The sequence below is a fragment of the Malaclemys terrapin genome, chromosome 1 (genome assembly GCF_027887155.1).
Source record: "Malaclemys terrapin pileata isolate rMalTer1 chromosome 1, rMalTer1.hap1, whole genome shotgun sequence".
NCBI lineage: Eukaryota > Metazoa > Chordata > Testudines > Emydidae > Malaclemys > Malaclemys terrapin.
Window position 1 is genome coordinate 1,782,582 of NC_071505.1, and position 17,419 is coordinate 1,800,000.

The following is a 17,419-nucleotide window of genomic DNA, read 5'->3' on the forward strand; positions in this document are numbered from 1 at the left end:
GGCAGGGGATGCTGAATACTCCAAGGTCAGACCCAGGAGGTGAAGCCGTGTGAGCATCTTGCCCTGGAGACAGTCTGCTCAGAGTGAGGAGACTTCCCCAGAGTCCTGCCTGGTTTCGTAGGAAGCAGTTCCAGAGCATCGCCCGGGGACCCCGTGACACCACCTCCCTGGCGTTTTTGGGGCGGTTGTATGGCACATGCTGCTGCCGCTCCACGGCCATCATGGTTCAAGCTCCCCTGCTCGGGTGTGTCGTACCGCTGCCTGCAGCGCAGACATGTCCTGAGTCGAGGCCTTGGCCCGCCCTCCTGGGGGTAGGGATCCGGCCGGCCAGGAGAGAGAAAGAATCCCCCCCCTCCGATGCTCCCACAGTGCCAGGGAATGGTGGTAAGTCACAGGCAGAGGATCTAGCCACGGGGGTGCAACAAACAACCCTCTTTGCACAGGCAGACACCAGGCAATTAATGGGGTGGGGGGACCTAGAAGTGTCGGGTAACTAGGCCAACCCCTGCACGAAGGGATGTCGTTTCCGGCTTCAGCCTGTCACACACTCATCAGCACATGGGTGTGAACAGGTCTGAGGAGCCCAACTTCCACAGTGCCTTGGGGGCTGTCCCTCCGAGAGCCCAGTGCCCCGCAGGCAGCCTGCCCCCAGCATGAAACCCAGGCACCCCTGACTGGCTGGGGACAGAGCCCTGACATGGCTGGAACGAACGCGCACCGATGGGCTCGTCTCTGGACAGGACCTGGTCCTGATGGGTGCTTTAGACTAAAAGCGCTAAGACGCTTGCTTGTTTCTCCGAGCAAAGTTTGCCCGAGTTTTCCAGGTACAAACTGAAAGGTAGTGAAATCCCACCGTTGGGGCCAATGGAACAGAGCAGCTGCAGAGGAATTAACTTTACTTCAAAACAGATCATAGAAGAAATAAATATACACGTCAACAAGCAAACAGGTCACACCTCCATGGAGTTTTCCGCCAGCCCCCAGTCACTTTGGGTTGGATGGGACCTTGCCACTTTCAAGTCATCCAGAAGGAGTGATATACTAAACTTCTGTTCCCCTCCCATCAGGCGGAGTGGGCCACGTATGTAACGCTCCCCCCCAGGAAGAGAACGCTAGGCTCCGCACCCCCCACAGGCGCACAGCGCCACAGAGAGGCCACTGGGTCAGTGCGGCCCGTTTCAAACTTAAATTAAAAAAATACAGAGACAATAAATAAATACTGGAAAACTGCTCCAGGCATAGACTTCCTACAGCAAAGGCATGATGGGAGCTCCTGGATAGCTGGCCTTGTGCTCCTTACAGGGGAGCGGTAAACTTCTCTTTGGCATAGACAGCAGTTCAGATTACAGACAAACTGTGTTTGCAAACTTCCAGTGATGGCGAGAGTTCTCAGGCCTCAGGATTCTGCTCCTTGCTAGAAGGACAGCGAGGAGGGTATGGCCGGGCACCAGGGAAAGTCCTTGGTGTATTTTCTCTCGGTGGAAGTACGTGTAGGAATGAAAATTCTGACATTCAGAGCAGCGGGCCGGAAGCTGACTTACGGGAGAACCTAGAACAAAGATGTGCTATTCTAGGCTTTCAGTCAGCTGGTGATGCAGCCGTTCTCTAGCAGCTCTGAATGTGATCCAGATGTTTGACGATGCTGTGCAGACACTTCTGGAGCCGGTCCAGCGCCACCACCGCAGTGGTATAAGGAGAGGTAGTCAGCAGCTCTGTCAGATTCCCCAGAGCGTCCAGGTTAGAGGATTTGTGGAAGGTGCAACTGAGGTGAGAACCCAAGGTCTGGATCAGACTCCGGAGGTTCTCGATGTCGTTGAAGATTTGTGCTACTGGCACGTTTTCCATGGGCAGGCTGGGCAGAATCCTCTGGAATATCTGCAAGGTCTCGTCCATGGAGTCTAAGCTCTCCAAGGGCCGCTCTCCGGGGATGAAGTCAAGTCCATTTATCTTCAAGTTCAGAGGGAAGAGCTGCATGGAGGAGAAGGCTAGTTAGCCACGCTAGCACAGGGCTGCCCTCTCTTCTCTGCAGGGGCTGTTTGGCTAAGGACTATGGCATGTCTATGCTCCGGGGATCAGCCCCGTAGCTCAGACAGCTCTAGAAAGGCGTGCTCTTCCTTGGGACACGTCAAACAAGGCCATCACAAAGGCGTTGGGAAGGCCACGCCGGTGGCCATGGAATGAATGGGCCCCTTTGCTCTGCTGCCTTTGAAGGCACTTTCTACAGCATGTGTGAGGTGGAGGGAGAGGGGGGAGGAAACATATGTGCCATGGGTCTAGGCAGGGGTGGAAGTAACTTACAGGATTTACTGGTACTGCCAGAGTCGGGGGGGGGGGGGGGGGCCTCATCTGGAAAAGGCGTGGCCTCAACCAGAAGAGGCGGAGCCTCTGAAGATTTAAAGGCCCTGGGGCCTTTAAATCAACCTGGGGCTCCCAGCTGCAGAGGTGGCTGGGAGCCCCCAGGGCTCACGGGCAAATTAAAGGGCCCGGGGCTCCGGCCGCCGCGGAGCTCCAGACACTTTAAATCCCCACTGCAGCTCCAGCTGGGATTTAAAGGGTTCTGGGCTTCCCGCAGTGGTAGGGAGCTCCAAGCCCTTTAAATCCCGGCCCCAGCCCTGCCGCCGGAGCTGCGGGTGGGATTTAAAGGGCTCGGAGCTCCCCTGCCTTTTTCATCCCGGATGCAGAAGCCGGTGCGGTCCGGCACGGCGTACTGTCTCTTGCCGGTATGCCAGACCGGACTGGCTTACTTTCACCCCTGGCTTCAATCGGAGAGTTACCTGGGATCCCCCAAGCAGAGGCGGGGCCCTTGGCCAGAGCAAGTGGGGGGGCCCTCCTCACCCCTTCCGCCTGCTGTCCCACCCCATTCTGCCCCCCACTGCAGCCTGCAACCCCTTTGCTCCTTTCTGCCCCCCATGATCAGAGAAGCTCTGTCCCCCCCACCCCTGCCCCAGGGCCGCAGTGGGGAGTGAGAGCTCCCACAGCCCTTAAGCGAGAGCACCTCCAATCCCGGGGCTGCAGCCGGGCTCCAGGCGCTGTGGCTTCCCCTGACCCACCCGCACGGTGTTTCTGCTGGAGCGCCAGGCTTCCACCGCCCAGCAGTGGATTTTTTTCCAGGGCCCCACAATTGGCCGGGGGCCCTGGGCATGGGCCCCATTGGCCCATTGGCTAATCCGCCACTGCCCTCAGGTAGGAATGCAGCACGGTGGGCAGTGTCGGGGCTTACAGTGGGCAAAGTCAAGTGAGAATTCGCAGCACGTGGCAGCAAATGACTCACTTTGGGGCTGCAGGAAGGACAGGCGGTTAAACCACAGAGCCTGGGAGCTGGCTCCTTCTTCCCTCTCTGCCACTGGCACGTGACCGTCCTTGGGCACCTCCTAACCTGCTCAGGGAGTGCCAGGAGCTTGGAGCATCGAGATCCTTTGATGGGAGGCGCGAGGCGCGCATGGAGATCCCTGGAGCAGGGAGATAGCAGTGCCTCGGGGGAGAACTCACTTGGCCAGCCAGCCTAGGCGTGGGCCCCTCGGTGCGAGGGAGGACGAGGCGCTGAAGGGCTCGGAGCAGGGGAAGGCGGATGATGGAAGTAGCACGGACTAGAGAAGTGTGTGTGTGTTCCCCGGCTCAGAGATAAGGACAGCAACGAGGACGTGACACCCCTCAGCTGCCTCTCCTCAGTGCAGGGCAGTGAAGGGCTGTCCCAGGGAGCAAGAGAGACTGATGCTGCCCCTCGGGGAAGGCTCCCTTCCAGCCAGCTCAGGGACAGTGGAACCGTCCCCCAGGGAAAGGGACTCAGGACGGGGTGGGCAGTTACGGACTCGTCAACCTGGCACCCGCAGTCGTCTGCAGCTCTGATTCCCTGTGCCGGATCCTCAGCTGGCGGGGCCCACTGGCTTCTCTAGCTCGGGGCTGCTTTCTGCCAGCTGAGGGCCTGGCCCCAGGCATCTGTTCGTGCCCCGAGGGTGAAAGACAGCAGCGCCGGGAGAGGAATCATTCCGGAAGCTGACCCGATCGCCCCACTGATCCTCCGCCCGGCTCGCCCCCTCGTACCTGGTGCTCCTGGATCCGGGCTATGATGGTTCGCGTGAGGTTTTTGGTGTCGGCCTTGACCTTGTCGATTTTCACCGGCCGGCTGTCGAAGAGAGGCAGCCAAAACCAGAGCAGGCCACAGAGCGGCAGGCTGGGACACCGCATTTTCCTCCCGCCTTACAGGGAAGAGTGACGCAAGTTAGATGGGTGTTTGCAGCCCCCCAGAGACGCGGCCTCCCAGGAGGTCTGAGAGCTGTGGCTGCCTCTGCTCCAACAGGGGTGGGCTTCTCTGCCTGTGCACAGGGCGCTAGGCCATCAAATGAAGGAGCAACCTCCCCAGATCTGCTTCTGGCTCTCAGCTAGGTCTTTTAACCTGAGCCGGGGAGCCCGGGGTCCCAGCTGCTGACGAGGCACCCCGGGGCATTGCACTGCACAGACCGTCTGCACCCCAGCGGTTAAAGCAGCGTGACACAGGACGGGGAGCTCTCCCTGGAGGTGAAGCCCTGCAGCATTCAGCAGCATGTTCTGTGCAGCACACCTTACACCCGCAGCTCTCCACGGGAGCGTGGCACAAACGTGTGAGTTATTTGGGCTGCACCTACCCGAGATCAGGGCCCATGGGGCTGGGTGCTGCGCGTCCACAGGGAGAGACAGGCTCTGCCCCAACAAGCTCCCAGGCTGGCTAGCCAGAGGGTGGATGAAAGAGGAGTCGTCATCCCATAGCCATGATGGGGAACGGAGGCATTAAACGGCTCCCCCATGCTCCCACGGGCAGGCTGGGTCTGAGCTGGGAACTGAACCATGAGCTCTGACCCCAGTCCAGTCCGTCAGCCACAAGCGCGTCCTTCACAGCAGTGCCTTGGCCCCAAGCTGTGCTCAGGCAGAGAGCGACTCCCTTCCACTCCCCATGTCCTCATGTGACCCTCTCGCTGGCTTGGCAGCTGCCTGGGTGCCCCTCCCCCTCCGCTGTGCATTCTTTTCTCTTTCACTGGTGGCCACAGGCCCGTGCGGCTCCGCACCATGTGTGATGTGTCAAGGTTTCGGTTTGAGATTCCTGGCAGGGCGCCCTGCCCTGTGGCCTGCAAAAGCTCGGGCTGAGATTCCCGGCAGTGCTGCCTCTCGCTGAAGAAGCGGTGGCCAGCAATCGTGTACGTACCCGGGGCCCCTGGCAGGCCTGTGTCGGGGTCTACGCTGCCCTAGCTGCACTGCCCGGGTCACTGCACTAGCTAGATTAAAGCGGGTCAAGTGGCCCTTGGCTAGCAAAGCTGGATAGAGCTGCCTGGGGGGATGCAGGTACTTCCACACAGCATGAGGTCAGGCAGTAACAGCATCTCCGCTATACAGGTGGGGACTTGCCCAGGGCCAGACCCCAGCTCTCCCTCGTCCGTCCAGCCCGACACCTCCACCACCAGCCTTGGCAACGAGACAACGTGGTGCAGAGCGGAACAGCCGAGCGCATGGGCAGTCGAGACAAGGGGGACACAAGGCCAGGGGGATGTGCAGTCACTGGACCCCAGCACCTGGCTGACTCAGGCACCTTTCCCCAAGCAGGAATAAACCAGCCCCCACAGTGAAACATAACTGGCTCCCCATCCACAGCCAGGCTGCTCACAGCCCCAACATCTCTGCATGGGGAACTACACCCAGCAAAGCAAAGCAAGGACCCTGGGGCAGCACAGTGCTGTGCGCCCAGGCAGGGACACTGGTTTTCTACCTGGCCAGGTAACGTCTCCTGGCAGCTCGGCAGGGCTGAGATAGACCACAGCGGCCTGCGGACAGCCCCTCCGCACTCCCAGGCCTCGCGCTGAGCTAGCGCCAGACTCCCCCCAGCATGCGTGAGAGGAGACTCCGGCTCTACTGGGACCTCTTGATCCCAAGCCTCCTTCCAGACCTGGCCCCAGGTCACTCTGAGCCTCCCCTCCCGACCTGGTCAGTTTCTTTGCCCCTTTTCTCCTATCTTCCACCCTGTCTCACCTGCCTCCTCCCTTGCCCTGAGCTGCTCTCTGCCCCAGAGCCCCTGGGGAGCCACCTGGCTAGCTCCTTCCCCACACCCCCTTGAGAGGGGTGAATCCTGTCTTGCCCTACACGCTACCCCCCCACACACACACACCCATTGACATAACAGTGCCACCTGGCACTTTCCCTCCCACAGACCTCCGAGCCTCAGTTCCATTTGGCAGCAGGGGAAACTGAGGCACGTAACGGGGACGTGGCTGGCAGAGCCAGGCAGGGAACCCAGCTCCCCCGAGCCCCTGCCCTACCCACAGGGCCACCCCCGACCCCCACCCCCGCCTGGCAGCATTTAAACCCCACGGCCGGGGAGAGGCTCCGTCCCCGTCCCCAGCCAGGGCAGAAGCGCTGGGCTCCGGCTGCCTGCCCCGTGGCAGGGCAGGGCAGGGCAGACCCAGCTGAGCTGCGGCGGGGAGCCGGCCAGCCTGGGGCCCAGCGCCCCGGGAGGGACCGAGGGGAAGAGAAGGGGGCCCCCCACCTTACCTCCCGGCTCGCTTCCCCTCCGCGCTGCGCTGGCTCCATGTCGGGCCGGGCCGGCTTATATAGCGCCGCGGCAGCATTGCACAAGGGTTACTCATCGCTCCCCTCCTCCGGCTCGCCCCGCGGGCCCCGCGGCAGCGCCGGGCAGAGCGAGAGAGGAGCCGGGCCGGCTGCAGCGCGGGGCTCCGTTCCCCGCGCCCCGACACCCCGCTGCCCGCCCCGGCCGCCAGCCCAGGGACCCGGGCCAGCCCCACCTGCCGCTCGGACCGGCACAGCCCGGCGCGGGCTGGGAACCGCTCCGGGACCCCAATTACCTATCCCCGTACACCTCCCTATCCACCCGTCCCTGTTCCCCTCTATCTATCCCCTATACCTCTCTATCCACCCGTCCCTGTACCCCTCTATCTATCCCCTGTACCTCTCTATCCACCCGTCCCTGTACCCCTCCATCTATCCCCTACACCTCCCTATCCACCCGTCCCTGTTCCCCTCTATCTATCCCCTATACCTCCCTATCCACCCGTCCCTGTACCCCTCTATCTATCCCCTACACCTCTCTATGCACCCGTCCCTGTACCCCTCTATCTATCCCCTACACCTCTCTATCCACCCGTCCCTGTACCCCTCTATCTATCCCCTACACCTCTCTATGCACCCGTCCCTGTACCCCTCTATCTATCCCCTACACCTCTCTATCCACCCGTCCCTGTACCCCTCTATCTATCCCCTATACCTCTCTATCCACCCGTCCCTGTACCCCTCCATCTATCCCCTACACCTCTCTATCCGCCCGTCCCTGTACCCCTCCATCTATCCCCTACACCTCACTATCCACCCGTCCCTGTACCCCTCCATCTATCCCCTACACCTCTCTATCCACCCGTCCCTGTACCCCTCCATCTATCCCCTACACCTCTCTATCCACCCGTCCCTGTACCCCTCCATCTATCCCCTACACCTCACTATCCACCCGTCCCTGTACCCCTCTATCTATCCCCTACACCTCTCTATCCATCCGTCCCTGTACCCCTTCATCTATCCCCTACACCTCTCTATCCACCCGTCCCTGTACCCCTCTATCTATCCCCTACACCTCTCTATGCACCCGTCCCTGTACCCCTCTATCTATCCCCCACACCTCTCTATCCATCCCTCCCTGTACCCCTCTATCTATCCCCTTCACCTCTCTATCCATCCCTCCCTGTACCCCTCCATCTATCCCCTACAACTCTCTATGCACCCGTCCCTGTACCCCTCTATCTATCCCCTACACCTCTCTATCCATCCCTCCCTGTACCCCTCCATCTATCCCCTACACCTCTCTATTCACCCGTCCCTGTACCACTCCATCTATCCCCTACACCTCTCTATGCACCCGTCCCTGTACCCCTCTATCTATCCCCTACACCTCTCTATCCACCCATCCCTGTACCCCTCTATCTATCCCCTCCACCTCTCTATCCACCCGTCCCTGTACCCCTCTATCTATCCCCTCCACCTCTCTATCCACCCGTCCCTGTACCCCTCTATCTATCCCCTATACCTCTCTATGCACCCGTCCCTGTACCCCTCTATCTATCCCCTACACCTCTCTATGCACCCGTCCCTGTACCCCTCTATCTATCCCCTACACCTCTCTATTCACCCGTCCCTGTACCCCTCTATCTATCCCCTCCACCTCTCTATCCACCCGTCCCTGTACCCCTCTATCTATCCCATACACCTCTCTATCCATCCCTCCCTGTACCCCTCTATCTATCCCCTACACCTCTCTATCCACCCGTCCCTGTACCCCTCTATCTATCCCCTACACCTCTATATCCACCCGTCCCTGTACCCCTCTATCTATCCCCTCCACCTCCCTCTCCATCCCTCCCTGTACCCCTCTATCTATCCCCTCCACCTCTCTATCCACCCGTCCCTGTACCCCTCCATCTATCCCCTACACCTCCCTATCCACCCGTCCCTGTACCCCTCTATCTATCCCCTACACCTCTCTATCCACCCGTCCCTGTACCCCTCTATCTATCCCCTACACCTCTCTATCCATCCCTCCCTGTACCCCTCTATCTATCCCCTACACCTCTCTATCCACCCGTCCCTGTACCCCTCTATCTATCCCCTACACCTCTCTATCCACCCGTCCCTGTACCCCTCTATCTATCCCCTCCACCTCACTATCCACCCGTCCCTGTACCCCTCTATCTATCCCCTACATCTCTCTATCCACCCGTCCCTGTACCCCTCTATCTATCCCCTACACCTCTCTATCCACCCGTCCCTGTACCCCCCTATCTATCCCCTTCACCTCTCTATCCACCCGTCCCTGTACCCCTCTATCTATCCCCTACACCTCTCTATGCACCCGTCCCTGTACCCCTCTATCTATCCCCTACACCTCTCTATCCACCCGTCCCTGTACCCCTCTATCTATCCCCTACACCTCTCTATCCACCCGTCCCTGTGCCCCTCTATCTATCCCCTACACCTCCCTATCCATCCCCCCCTGTACCCCTCTATCTATCCCCTCCACCTCTCTATCCACCCGTCCCTGTACCCCTCTATCTATCCCATACACCTCTCTATCCATCCCTCCCTGTACCCCTCTATCTATCCCCTACACCTCTCTATCCACCCGTCCCTGTACCCCTCTATCTATCCCCTACACCTCTATATCCACCCGTCCCTGTACCCCTCTATCTATCCCCTCCACCTCCCTCTCCATCCCTCCCTGTACCCCTCTATCTATCCCCTCCACCTCTCTATCCACCCGTCCCTGTACCCCTCCATCTATCCCCTACACCTCCCTATCCACCCGTCCCTGTACCCCCCTATCTATCCCCTACACCTCTCTATCAACCCGTCCCTGTACCCCTCTATCTATCCCCTACACCTCTCTATCCATCCCTCCCTGTACCCCTCTATCTATCCCCTACACCTCTCTATCCACCCGTCCCTGTACCCCTCTATCTATCCCCTACACCTCTCTATCCACCCGTCCCTGTACCCCTCTATCTATCCCCTCCACCTCACTATCCACCCGTCCCTGTACCCCTCTATCTATCCCCTACATCTCTCTATCCACCCGTCCCTGTACCCCTCTATCTATCCCCTACACCTCTCTATCCACCCGTCCCTGTACCCCTCTATCTATCCCCTTCACCTCTCTATCCACCCGTCCCTGTACCCCTCTATCTATCCCCTACACCTCTCTATGCACCCGTCCCTGTACCCCTCTATCTATCCCCTACACCTCTCTATCCACCCGTCCCTGTACCCCTCTATCTATCCCCTACACCTCTCTATCCACCCGTCCCTGTGCCCCTCTATCTATCCCCTACACCTCCCTATCCATCCCCCCTGTACCCCTCCATCTATCCCCTACACCTCACTATCCACCCGTCCCTGTACCCCTCCATCTATCCCCTACACCTCTCTATCCACCCGTCCCTGTACCCCTCTATCTATCCCCTACACCTCTCTATCCACCCGTCCCTGTACCCCTCTATCTATCCCCTACACCTCACTATCCACCCGTCCCTGTACCCCTCCATCTATCCCCTACACGCTCTATCCACCCGTCCCTGTACCCCTCTATCTATCCCCTACACCTCCCTATCCATCCCTCCCTGTACCCCTCTATCTATCCCCTACACCTCTCTATCCACCCGTCCCTGTTCCCCTCTATCTATCCCCTACACCTCACTATCCACCCGTCCCTGTACCCCTCTATCTATCCCCTACACCTCTCTATCCACCCGTCCCTGTACCCCTCCATCTATCCCCTACACCTCTCTATCCACCCGTCCCTGTACCCCTCTATCTATCCCCTACACCTCTCTATCCACCCGTCCCTGTACCCCTCTATCTATCCCCTACACCTCTCTATCCACCCGTCCCTGTACCCCTCCATCTATCCCCTACACCTCTCTATCCACCCGTCCCTGTACCCCTCCATCTATCCCCTACACCTCTCTATCCACCCGTCCCTGTACCCCTCTATCTATCCCCTACACCTCTCTATCCACCCGTCCCTGTACCCCTCTATATATCCCCTACACCTCTCTATGCACCCGTCCCTGTACCCCTCTATCTATCCCCTACACCTCACTATTCACCCGTCCCTGTACCCCTCTATCTATCCCCTACACCTCTATATTCACCCGTCCCTGTACCCCTCTATCTATCCCCTACACCTCTCTATCCACCCGTCCCTGTACCCCTCTATCTATCCCCTACACCTCTCTATCCACCCGTCCCTGTACCCCTCTATCTATCCCCTACACCTCTCTATCCACCCGTCCCTGTACCCCTCTATCTATCCCCTACACCTCTCTATCCATCCGTCCCTGTACCCCTCTATCTATCCCCTCCACCTCTCTATCCACCCGTCCCTGTACCCCTCTATCTATCCCCTACACCTCTCTATCCACCCGTCCCTGTACCCCTCCATCTATCCCCTACACCTCTCTATCCGCCCGTCCCTGTACCCCTCCATCTATCCCCTACACCTCTCTATCCGCCCGTCCCTGTACCCCTCTATCTATCCCCTACACCTCACTATCCGCCCGTCCCTGTACCCCTCTATCTATCCCCTACACCTCTCTATCCGCCCGTCCCTGTACCCCTCTATCTATCCCCTACACCTCTCTATCCATCCCTCCCTGTACCCCTCTATCTATCCCCTACACCTCCCTCTCCATCCCTCCCTGTACCCCTCTATCTATCCCCTACACCTCTCTATCCACCCGTCCCTGTACCCCTCTATCTATCCCCTACACCTCCCTATCCACCTGTCCCTGTACCCCTCTATCTATCCCCTACACCTCTCTATCCATCCCTCCCTGTACCCCTCTATCTATCCCCTACACCTCCCTATCCACCCGTCCCTGTACCCCTCTATCTATCCCCTACACCTCTCTATGCACCCGTCCCTGTACCCCTCTATCTATCCCCTACACCTCTATATTCACCCGTCCCTGTACCCCTCTATCTATCCCCTACACCTCTCTATCCACCCGTCCCTGTACCCCTCCATCTATCCCCTATACCTCTCTATCCATCCTTCCCTGTACCCCTCTATCTATCCCCTATACCTCTCTATCCACCCGGCCCTGTACCCCTCTATCTATCCCCTACACCTCTCTATCCACCCGTCCCTGTACCCCTCTATCTATCCCCTACACCTCTCTATCCACCCGTCCCTGTACCCCTCTATCTATCCCCTTCACCTCTCTATCCACCCGTCCCTGTACCCCTCTATCTATCCCCTCCACCTCCCTATCCACCCGTCCCTGTACCCCTCTATCTATCCCCTACACCTCTCTATCCACCCGTCCCTGTACCCCTCTATCTATCCCCTACACCTCCCTCTCCATCCCTCCCTGTACCCCTCCATCTATCCCCTTCACCTCCCTATCCATCCCTCCCTGTACCCCTCTATCTATCCCCTACACCTCTCTATCCACCCGTCCCTGTACCCCTCTATCTATCCCCTACACCTCTCTATCCACCCGTCCCTGTACCCCTCTATCTATCCCCTACACCTCTCTATCCACCCGTCCCTGTACCCCTCCATCTATCCCCTACACCTCTCTATCCATCCGTCCCTGTACCCCTCTATCTATCCCCTACACCTCTCTATCCATCCGTCCCTGTACCCCTCTATCTATCCCCTATACCTCTCTATCCACCCGTCCCTGTACCCCTCTATCTATCCCCTTCACCTCTCTATGCACCCGTCCCTGTACCCCTCTATCTATCCCCTATACCTCTCTATCCACCCGTCCCTGTACCCCTCTATCTATCCCCTTCACCTCTCTATGCACCCGTCCCTGTACCCCTCTATCTATCCCCTACACCTCTCTATCCATCCCTCCCTGTACCCCTCTATCTATCCCCTACACCTCTCTATGCACCCGTCCCTGTACCCCTCTATCTATCCCCTTCACCTCCCTATCCACCCGTCCCTGTACCCCTCTATCTATCCCCTACACCTCTCTATCCACCCGTCCCTGTACCCCTCTATCTATCCCCTACACCTCTCTATCCACCCGTCCCTGTACCCCTCTATCTATCCCCTACACCTCCCTATCCATCCCTCCCTGTACCCCTCTATCTATCCCCTACACCTCTCTATCCACCCATCCCTGTACCCCTCCATCTATCCCCTACACCTCCCTATCCATCCCTCCCTGTACCCCTCTATCTATCCCCTACACCTCTCTATCCACCCGTCCCTGTACCCCTCTATCTATCCCCTACACCTCTCTATCCACCCGTCCCTGTACCCCTCTATCTATCCCCTACACCTCTCTATCCACCCGTCCCTGTACCCCTCCATCTATCCCCTACACCTCTCTATCCACCCGTCCCTGTACCCCTCTATCTATCCCCTACACCTCTCTATCCACCCGTCCCTGTACCCCACCATCTATCCCCTACACCTCTCTATCCACCCGTCCCTGTACCCCTCCATCTATCCCCTACACCTCTCTATCCACCCGTCCCTGTACCCCTCTATCTATCCCCTACACCTCTCTATCCACCCGTCCCTGTACCCCTCCATCTATCCCCTACACCTCTCTATCCACCCGTCCCTGTACCCCTCCATCTATCCCCTACACCTCTCTATCCACCCGTCCCTGTACCCCTCTATCTATCCCCTACACCTCTCTATCCACCCGTCCCTGTACCCCTCTATCTATCCCCTTCACCTCTCTATCCACCCGTCCCTGTACCCCTCTATCTATCCCCTCCACCTCCCTATCCACCCGTCCCTGTACCCCTCTATCTATCCCCTACACCTCTCTATCCACCCGTCCCTGTACCCCTCCATCTATCCCCTACACCTCCCTATCCATCCCTCCCTGTACCCCTCCATCTATCCCCTTCACCTCCCTATCCACCCGTCCCTGTACCCCTCTATCTATCCCCTACACCTCTCTATCCACCCGTCCCTGTACCCCTCTATCTATCCCCTACACCTCTCTATGCACCCGTCCCTGTACCCCTCTATCTATCCCCTACACCTCTCTATGCACCCGTCCCTGTACCCCTCTATCTATCCCCTACACCTCTATATTCACCCGTCCCTGTACCCCTCCATCTATCCCCTACACCTCTCTATCCACCCGTCCCTGTACCCCTCTATCTATCCCCTACACCTCTCTATCCACCCGTCCCTGTACCCCTCTATCTATCCCCTACACCTCTCTATGCACCCGTCCCTGTACCCCTCTATCTATCCCCTACACCTCACTATTCACCCGTCCCTGTACCCCTCTATCTATCCCCTACACCTCCCTATCCATCCCTCCCTGTACCCCTCCATCTATCCCCTTCACCTCCCTATCCACCCGTCCCTGTACCCCTCTATCTATCCCCTACACCTCTCTATCCACCCGTCCCTGTACCCCTCTATCTATCCCCTACACCTCTCTATGCACCCGTCCCTGTACCCCTCTATCTATCCCCTACACCTCTCTATGCACCCGTCCCTGTACCCCTCTATCTATCCCCTACACCTCTATATTCACCCGTCCCTGTACCCCTCCATCTATCCCCTACACCTCTCTATCCACCCGTCCCTGTACCCCTCTATCTATCCCCTACACCTCTCTATCCACCCGTCCCTGTACCCCTCTATCTATCCCCTACACCTCTCTATGCACCCGTCCCTGTACCCCTCTATCTATCCCCTACACCTCACTATTCACCCGTCCCTGTACCCCTCTATCTATCCCCTACACCTCTATATTCACCCGTCCCTGTACCCCTCTATCTATCCCCTACACCTCTCTATCCACCCGTCCCTGTACCCCTCTATCTATCCCCTACACCTCTCTATCCACCCGTCCCTGTACCCCTCTATCTATCCCCTCCACCTCTCTATCCACCCGTCCCTGTACCCCTCTATCTATCCCCTCCACCTCTCTATCCACCCGTCCCTGTACCCCTCCATCTATCCCCTACACCTCTCTATCCACCCGTCCCTGTACCCCTCCATCTATCCCCTACACCTCTCTATCCACCCGTCCCTGTACCCCTCCATCTATCCCCTACACCTCTCTATCCGCCCGTCCCTGTACCCCTCCATCTATCCCCTACACCTCTCTATCCGCCCGTCCCTGTACCCCTCTATCTATCCCCTACACCTCACTATCCGCCCGTCCCTGTACCCCTCTATCTATCCCCTCCACCTCTCTATCCGCCCGTCCCTGTACCCCTCTATCTATCCCCTCCACCTCTCTATCCGCCCGTCCCTGTACCCCTCTATCTATCCCCTCCACCTCTCTATCCATCCGTCCCTGTACCCCTCTATCTATCCCCTCCACCTCTCTATCCACCCGTCCCTGTACCCCTCTATCTATCCCCTACACCTCTCTATCCACCCGTCCCTGTACCCCTCCATCTATCCCCTACACCTCTCTATCCGCCCGTCCCTGTACCCCTCCATCTATCCCCTACACCTCTCTATCCGCCCGTCCCTGTACCCCTCTATCTATCCCCTACACCTCACTATACGCCCGTCCCTGTACCCCTCTATCTATCCCCTACACCTCTCTATCCATCCCTCCCTGTACCCCTCTATCTATCCCCTACACCTCCCTCTCCATCCCTCCCTGTACCCCTCTATCTATCCCCTACACCTCTCTATCCACCCGTCCCTGTACCCCTCTATCTATCCCCTACACCTCACTATCCACCTGTCCCTGTACCCCTCTATCTATCCCCTACACCTCTCTATCCATCCCTCCCTGTACCCCTCTATCTATCCCCTACACCTCCCTATCCACCCGTCCCTGTACCCCTCTATCTATCCCCTACACCTCTCTATGCACCCGTCCCTGTACCCCTCTATCTATCCCCTACACCTCTATATTCACCCGTCCCTGTACCCCTCTATCTATCCCCTACACCTCTCTATCCACCCGTCTCTGTACCCCTCCATCTATCCCCTATACCTCTCTATCCATCCGTCCCTGTACCCCTCTATCTATCCCCTATACCTCTCTATCCACCCGGCCCTGTACCCCTCTATCTATCCCCTACACCTCTCTATCCACCCGTCCCTGTACCCCTCTATCTATCCCCTACACCTCTCTATCCACCCGTCCCTGTACCCCTCTATCTATCCCCTTCACCTCTCTATCCACCCGTCCCTGTACCCCTCTATCTATCCCCTCCACCTCCCTATCCACCCGTCCCTGTACCCCTCTATCTATCCCCTACACCTCTCTATCCACCCGTCCCTGTACCCCTCTATCTATCCCCTACACCTCCCTCTCCATCCCTCCCTGTACCCCTCCATCTATCCCCTTCACCTCCCTATCCATCCCTCCCTGTACCCCTCTATCTATCCCCTACACCTCTCTATCCACCCGTCCCTGTACCCCTCCATCTATCCCCTACACCTCTCTATCCATCCGTCCCTGTACCCCTCTATCTATCCCCTACACCTCTCTATCCATCCGTCCCTGTACCCCTCTATCTATCCCCTATACCTCTCTATCCACCCGTCCCTGTACCCCTCTATCTATCCCCTTCACCTCTCTATCCACCCGTCCCTGTACCCCTCTATCTATCCCCTTCACCTCTCTATGCACCCGTCCCTGTACCCCTCTATCTATCCCCTATACCTCTCTATCCACCCATCCCTGTACCCCTCTATCTATCCCCTTCACCTCTCTATGCACCCGTCCCTGTACCCCTCTATCTATCCCCTACACCTCTCTATCCATCCCTCCCTGTACCCCTCTATCTATCCCCTACACCTCTCTATGCACCCGTCCCTGTACCCCTCTATCTATCCCCTTCACCTCCCTATCCACCCGTCCCTGTACCCCTCTATCTATCCCCTACACCTCTCTATCCACCCGTCCCTGTACCCCTCTATCTATCCCCTACACCTCTCTATCCACCCGTCCCTGTACCCCTCTATCTATCCCCTACACCTCCCTATCCATCCCTCCCTGTACCCCTCTATCTATCCCCTACACCTCTCTATCCACCCATCCCTGTACCCCTCCATCTATCCCCTACACCTCCCTATCCATCCCTCCCTGTACCCCTCTATCTATCCCCTACACCTCTCTATCCACCCGTCCCTGTACCCCTCTATCTATCCCCTACACCTCTCTATCCACCCGTCCCTGTACCCCTCTATCTATCCCCTACACCTCTCTATCCACCCGTCCCTGTACCCCTCCATCTATCCCCTACACCTCTCTATCCACCCGTCCCTGTACCCCTCTATCTATCCCCTACACCTCTCTATCCACCCGTCCCTGTACCCCACCATCTATCCCCTACACCTCTCTATCCACCCGTCCCTGTACCCCTCCATCTATCCCCTACACCTCTCTATCCACCCGTCCCTGTACCCCTCTATCTATCCCCTACACCTCTCTATCCACCCGTCCCTGTACCCCTCTATCTATCCCCTACACCTCTCTATCCACCCGTCCCTGTACCCCTCTATCTATCCCCTACACCTCTCTATCCACCCGTCCCTGTACCCCTCCATCTATCCCCTACACCTCTCTATCCACCCGTCCCTGTACCCCTCTATCTATCCCCTACACCTCTCTATCCACCCGTCCCTGTACCCCTCTATCTATCCCCTTCACCTCCCTATCCACCCGTCCCTGTACCCCTCTATCTATCCCCTACACCTCTCTATCCACCCGTCCCTGTACCCCTCCATCTATCCCCTACACCTCCCTCTCCATCCCTCCCTGTACCCCTCCATCTATCCCCTTCACCTCCCTATCCACCCGTCCCTGTACCCCTCTATCTATCCCCTACACCTCTCTATCCACCCGTCCCTGTACCCCTCTATCTATCCCCTACACCTCTCTATCCACCCGTCCCTGTACCCCTCTATCTATCCCCTACACCTCTCTAT

General features: G+C 58.1%; 1 protein-coding gene across 1 annotated transcript; it reads right to left on the bottom strand.

Moving 5' to 3' along the window:
• Positions 1–929: 929 nt before the first annotated feature.
• On the bottom strand, positions 930–4,669 carry LEP (leptin). The gene is made up of 3 exons (XM_054038652.1): positions 4,623–4,669; positions 4,042–4,196; positions 930–1,968 (listed from the first exon to the last, which is right to left on the bottom strand). The coding sequence occupies exons 2-3, from the start codon at positions 4,183–4,185 to the stop codon at positions 1,606–1,608; spliced, it is 507 nt and encodes a 168-aa protein (XP_053894627.1). The 5' UTR covers positions 4,186–4,196; positions 4,623–4,669; the 3' UTR covers positions 930–1,605.
• Positions 4,670–17,419: the final 12,750 nt, after the last annotated feature.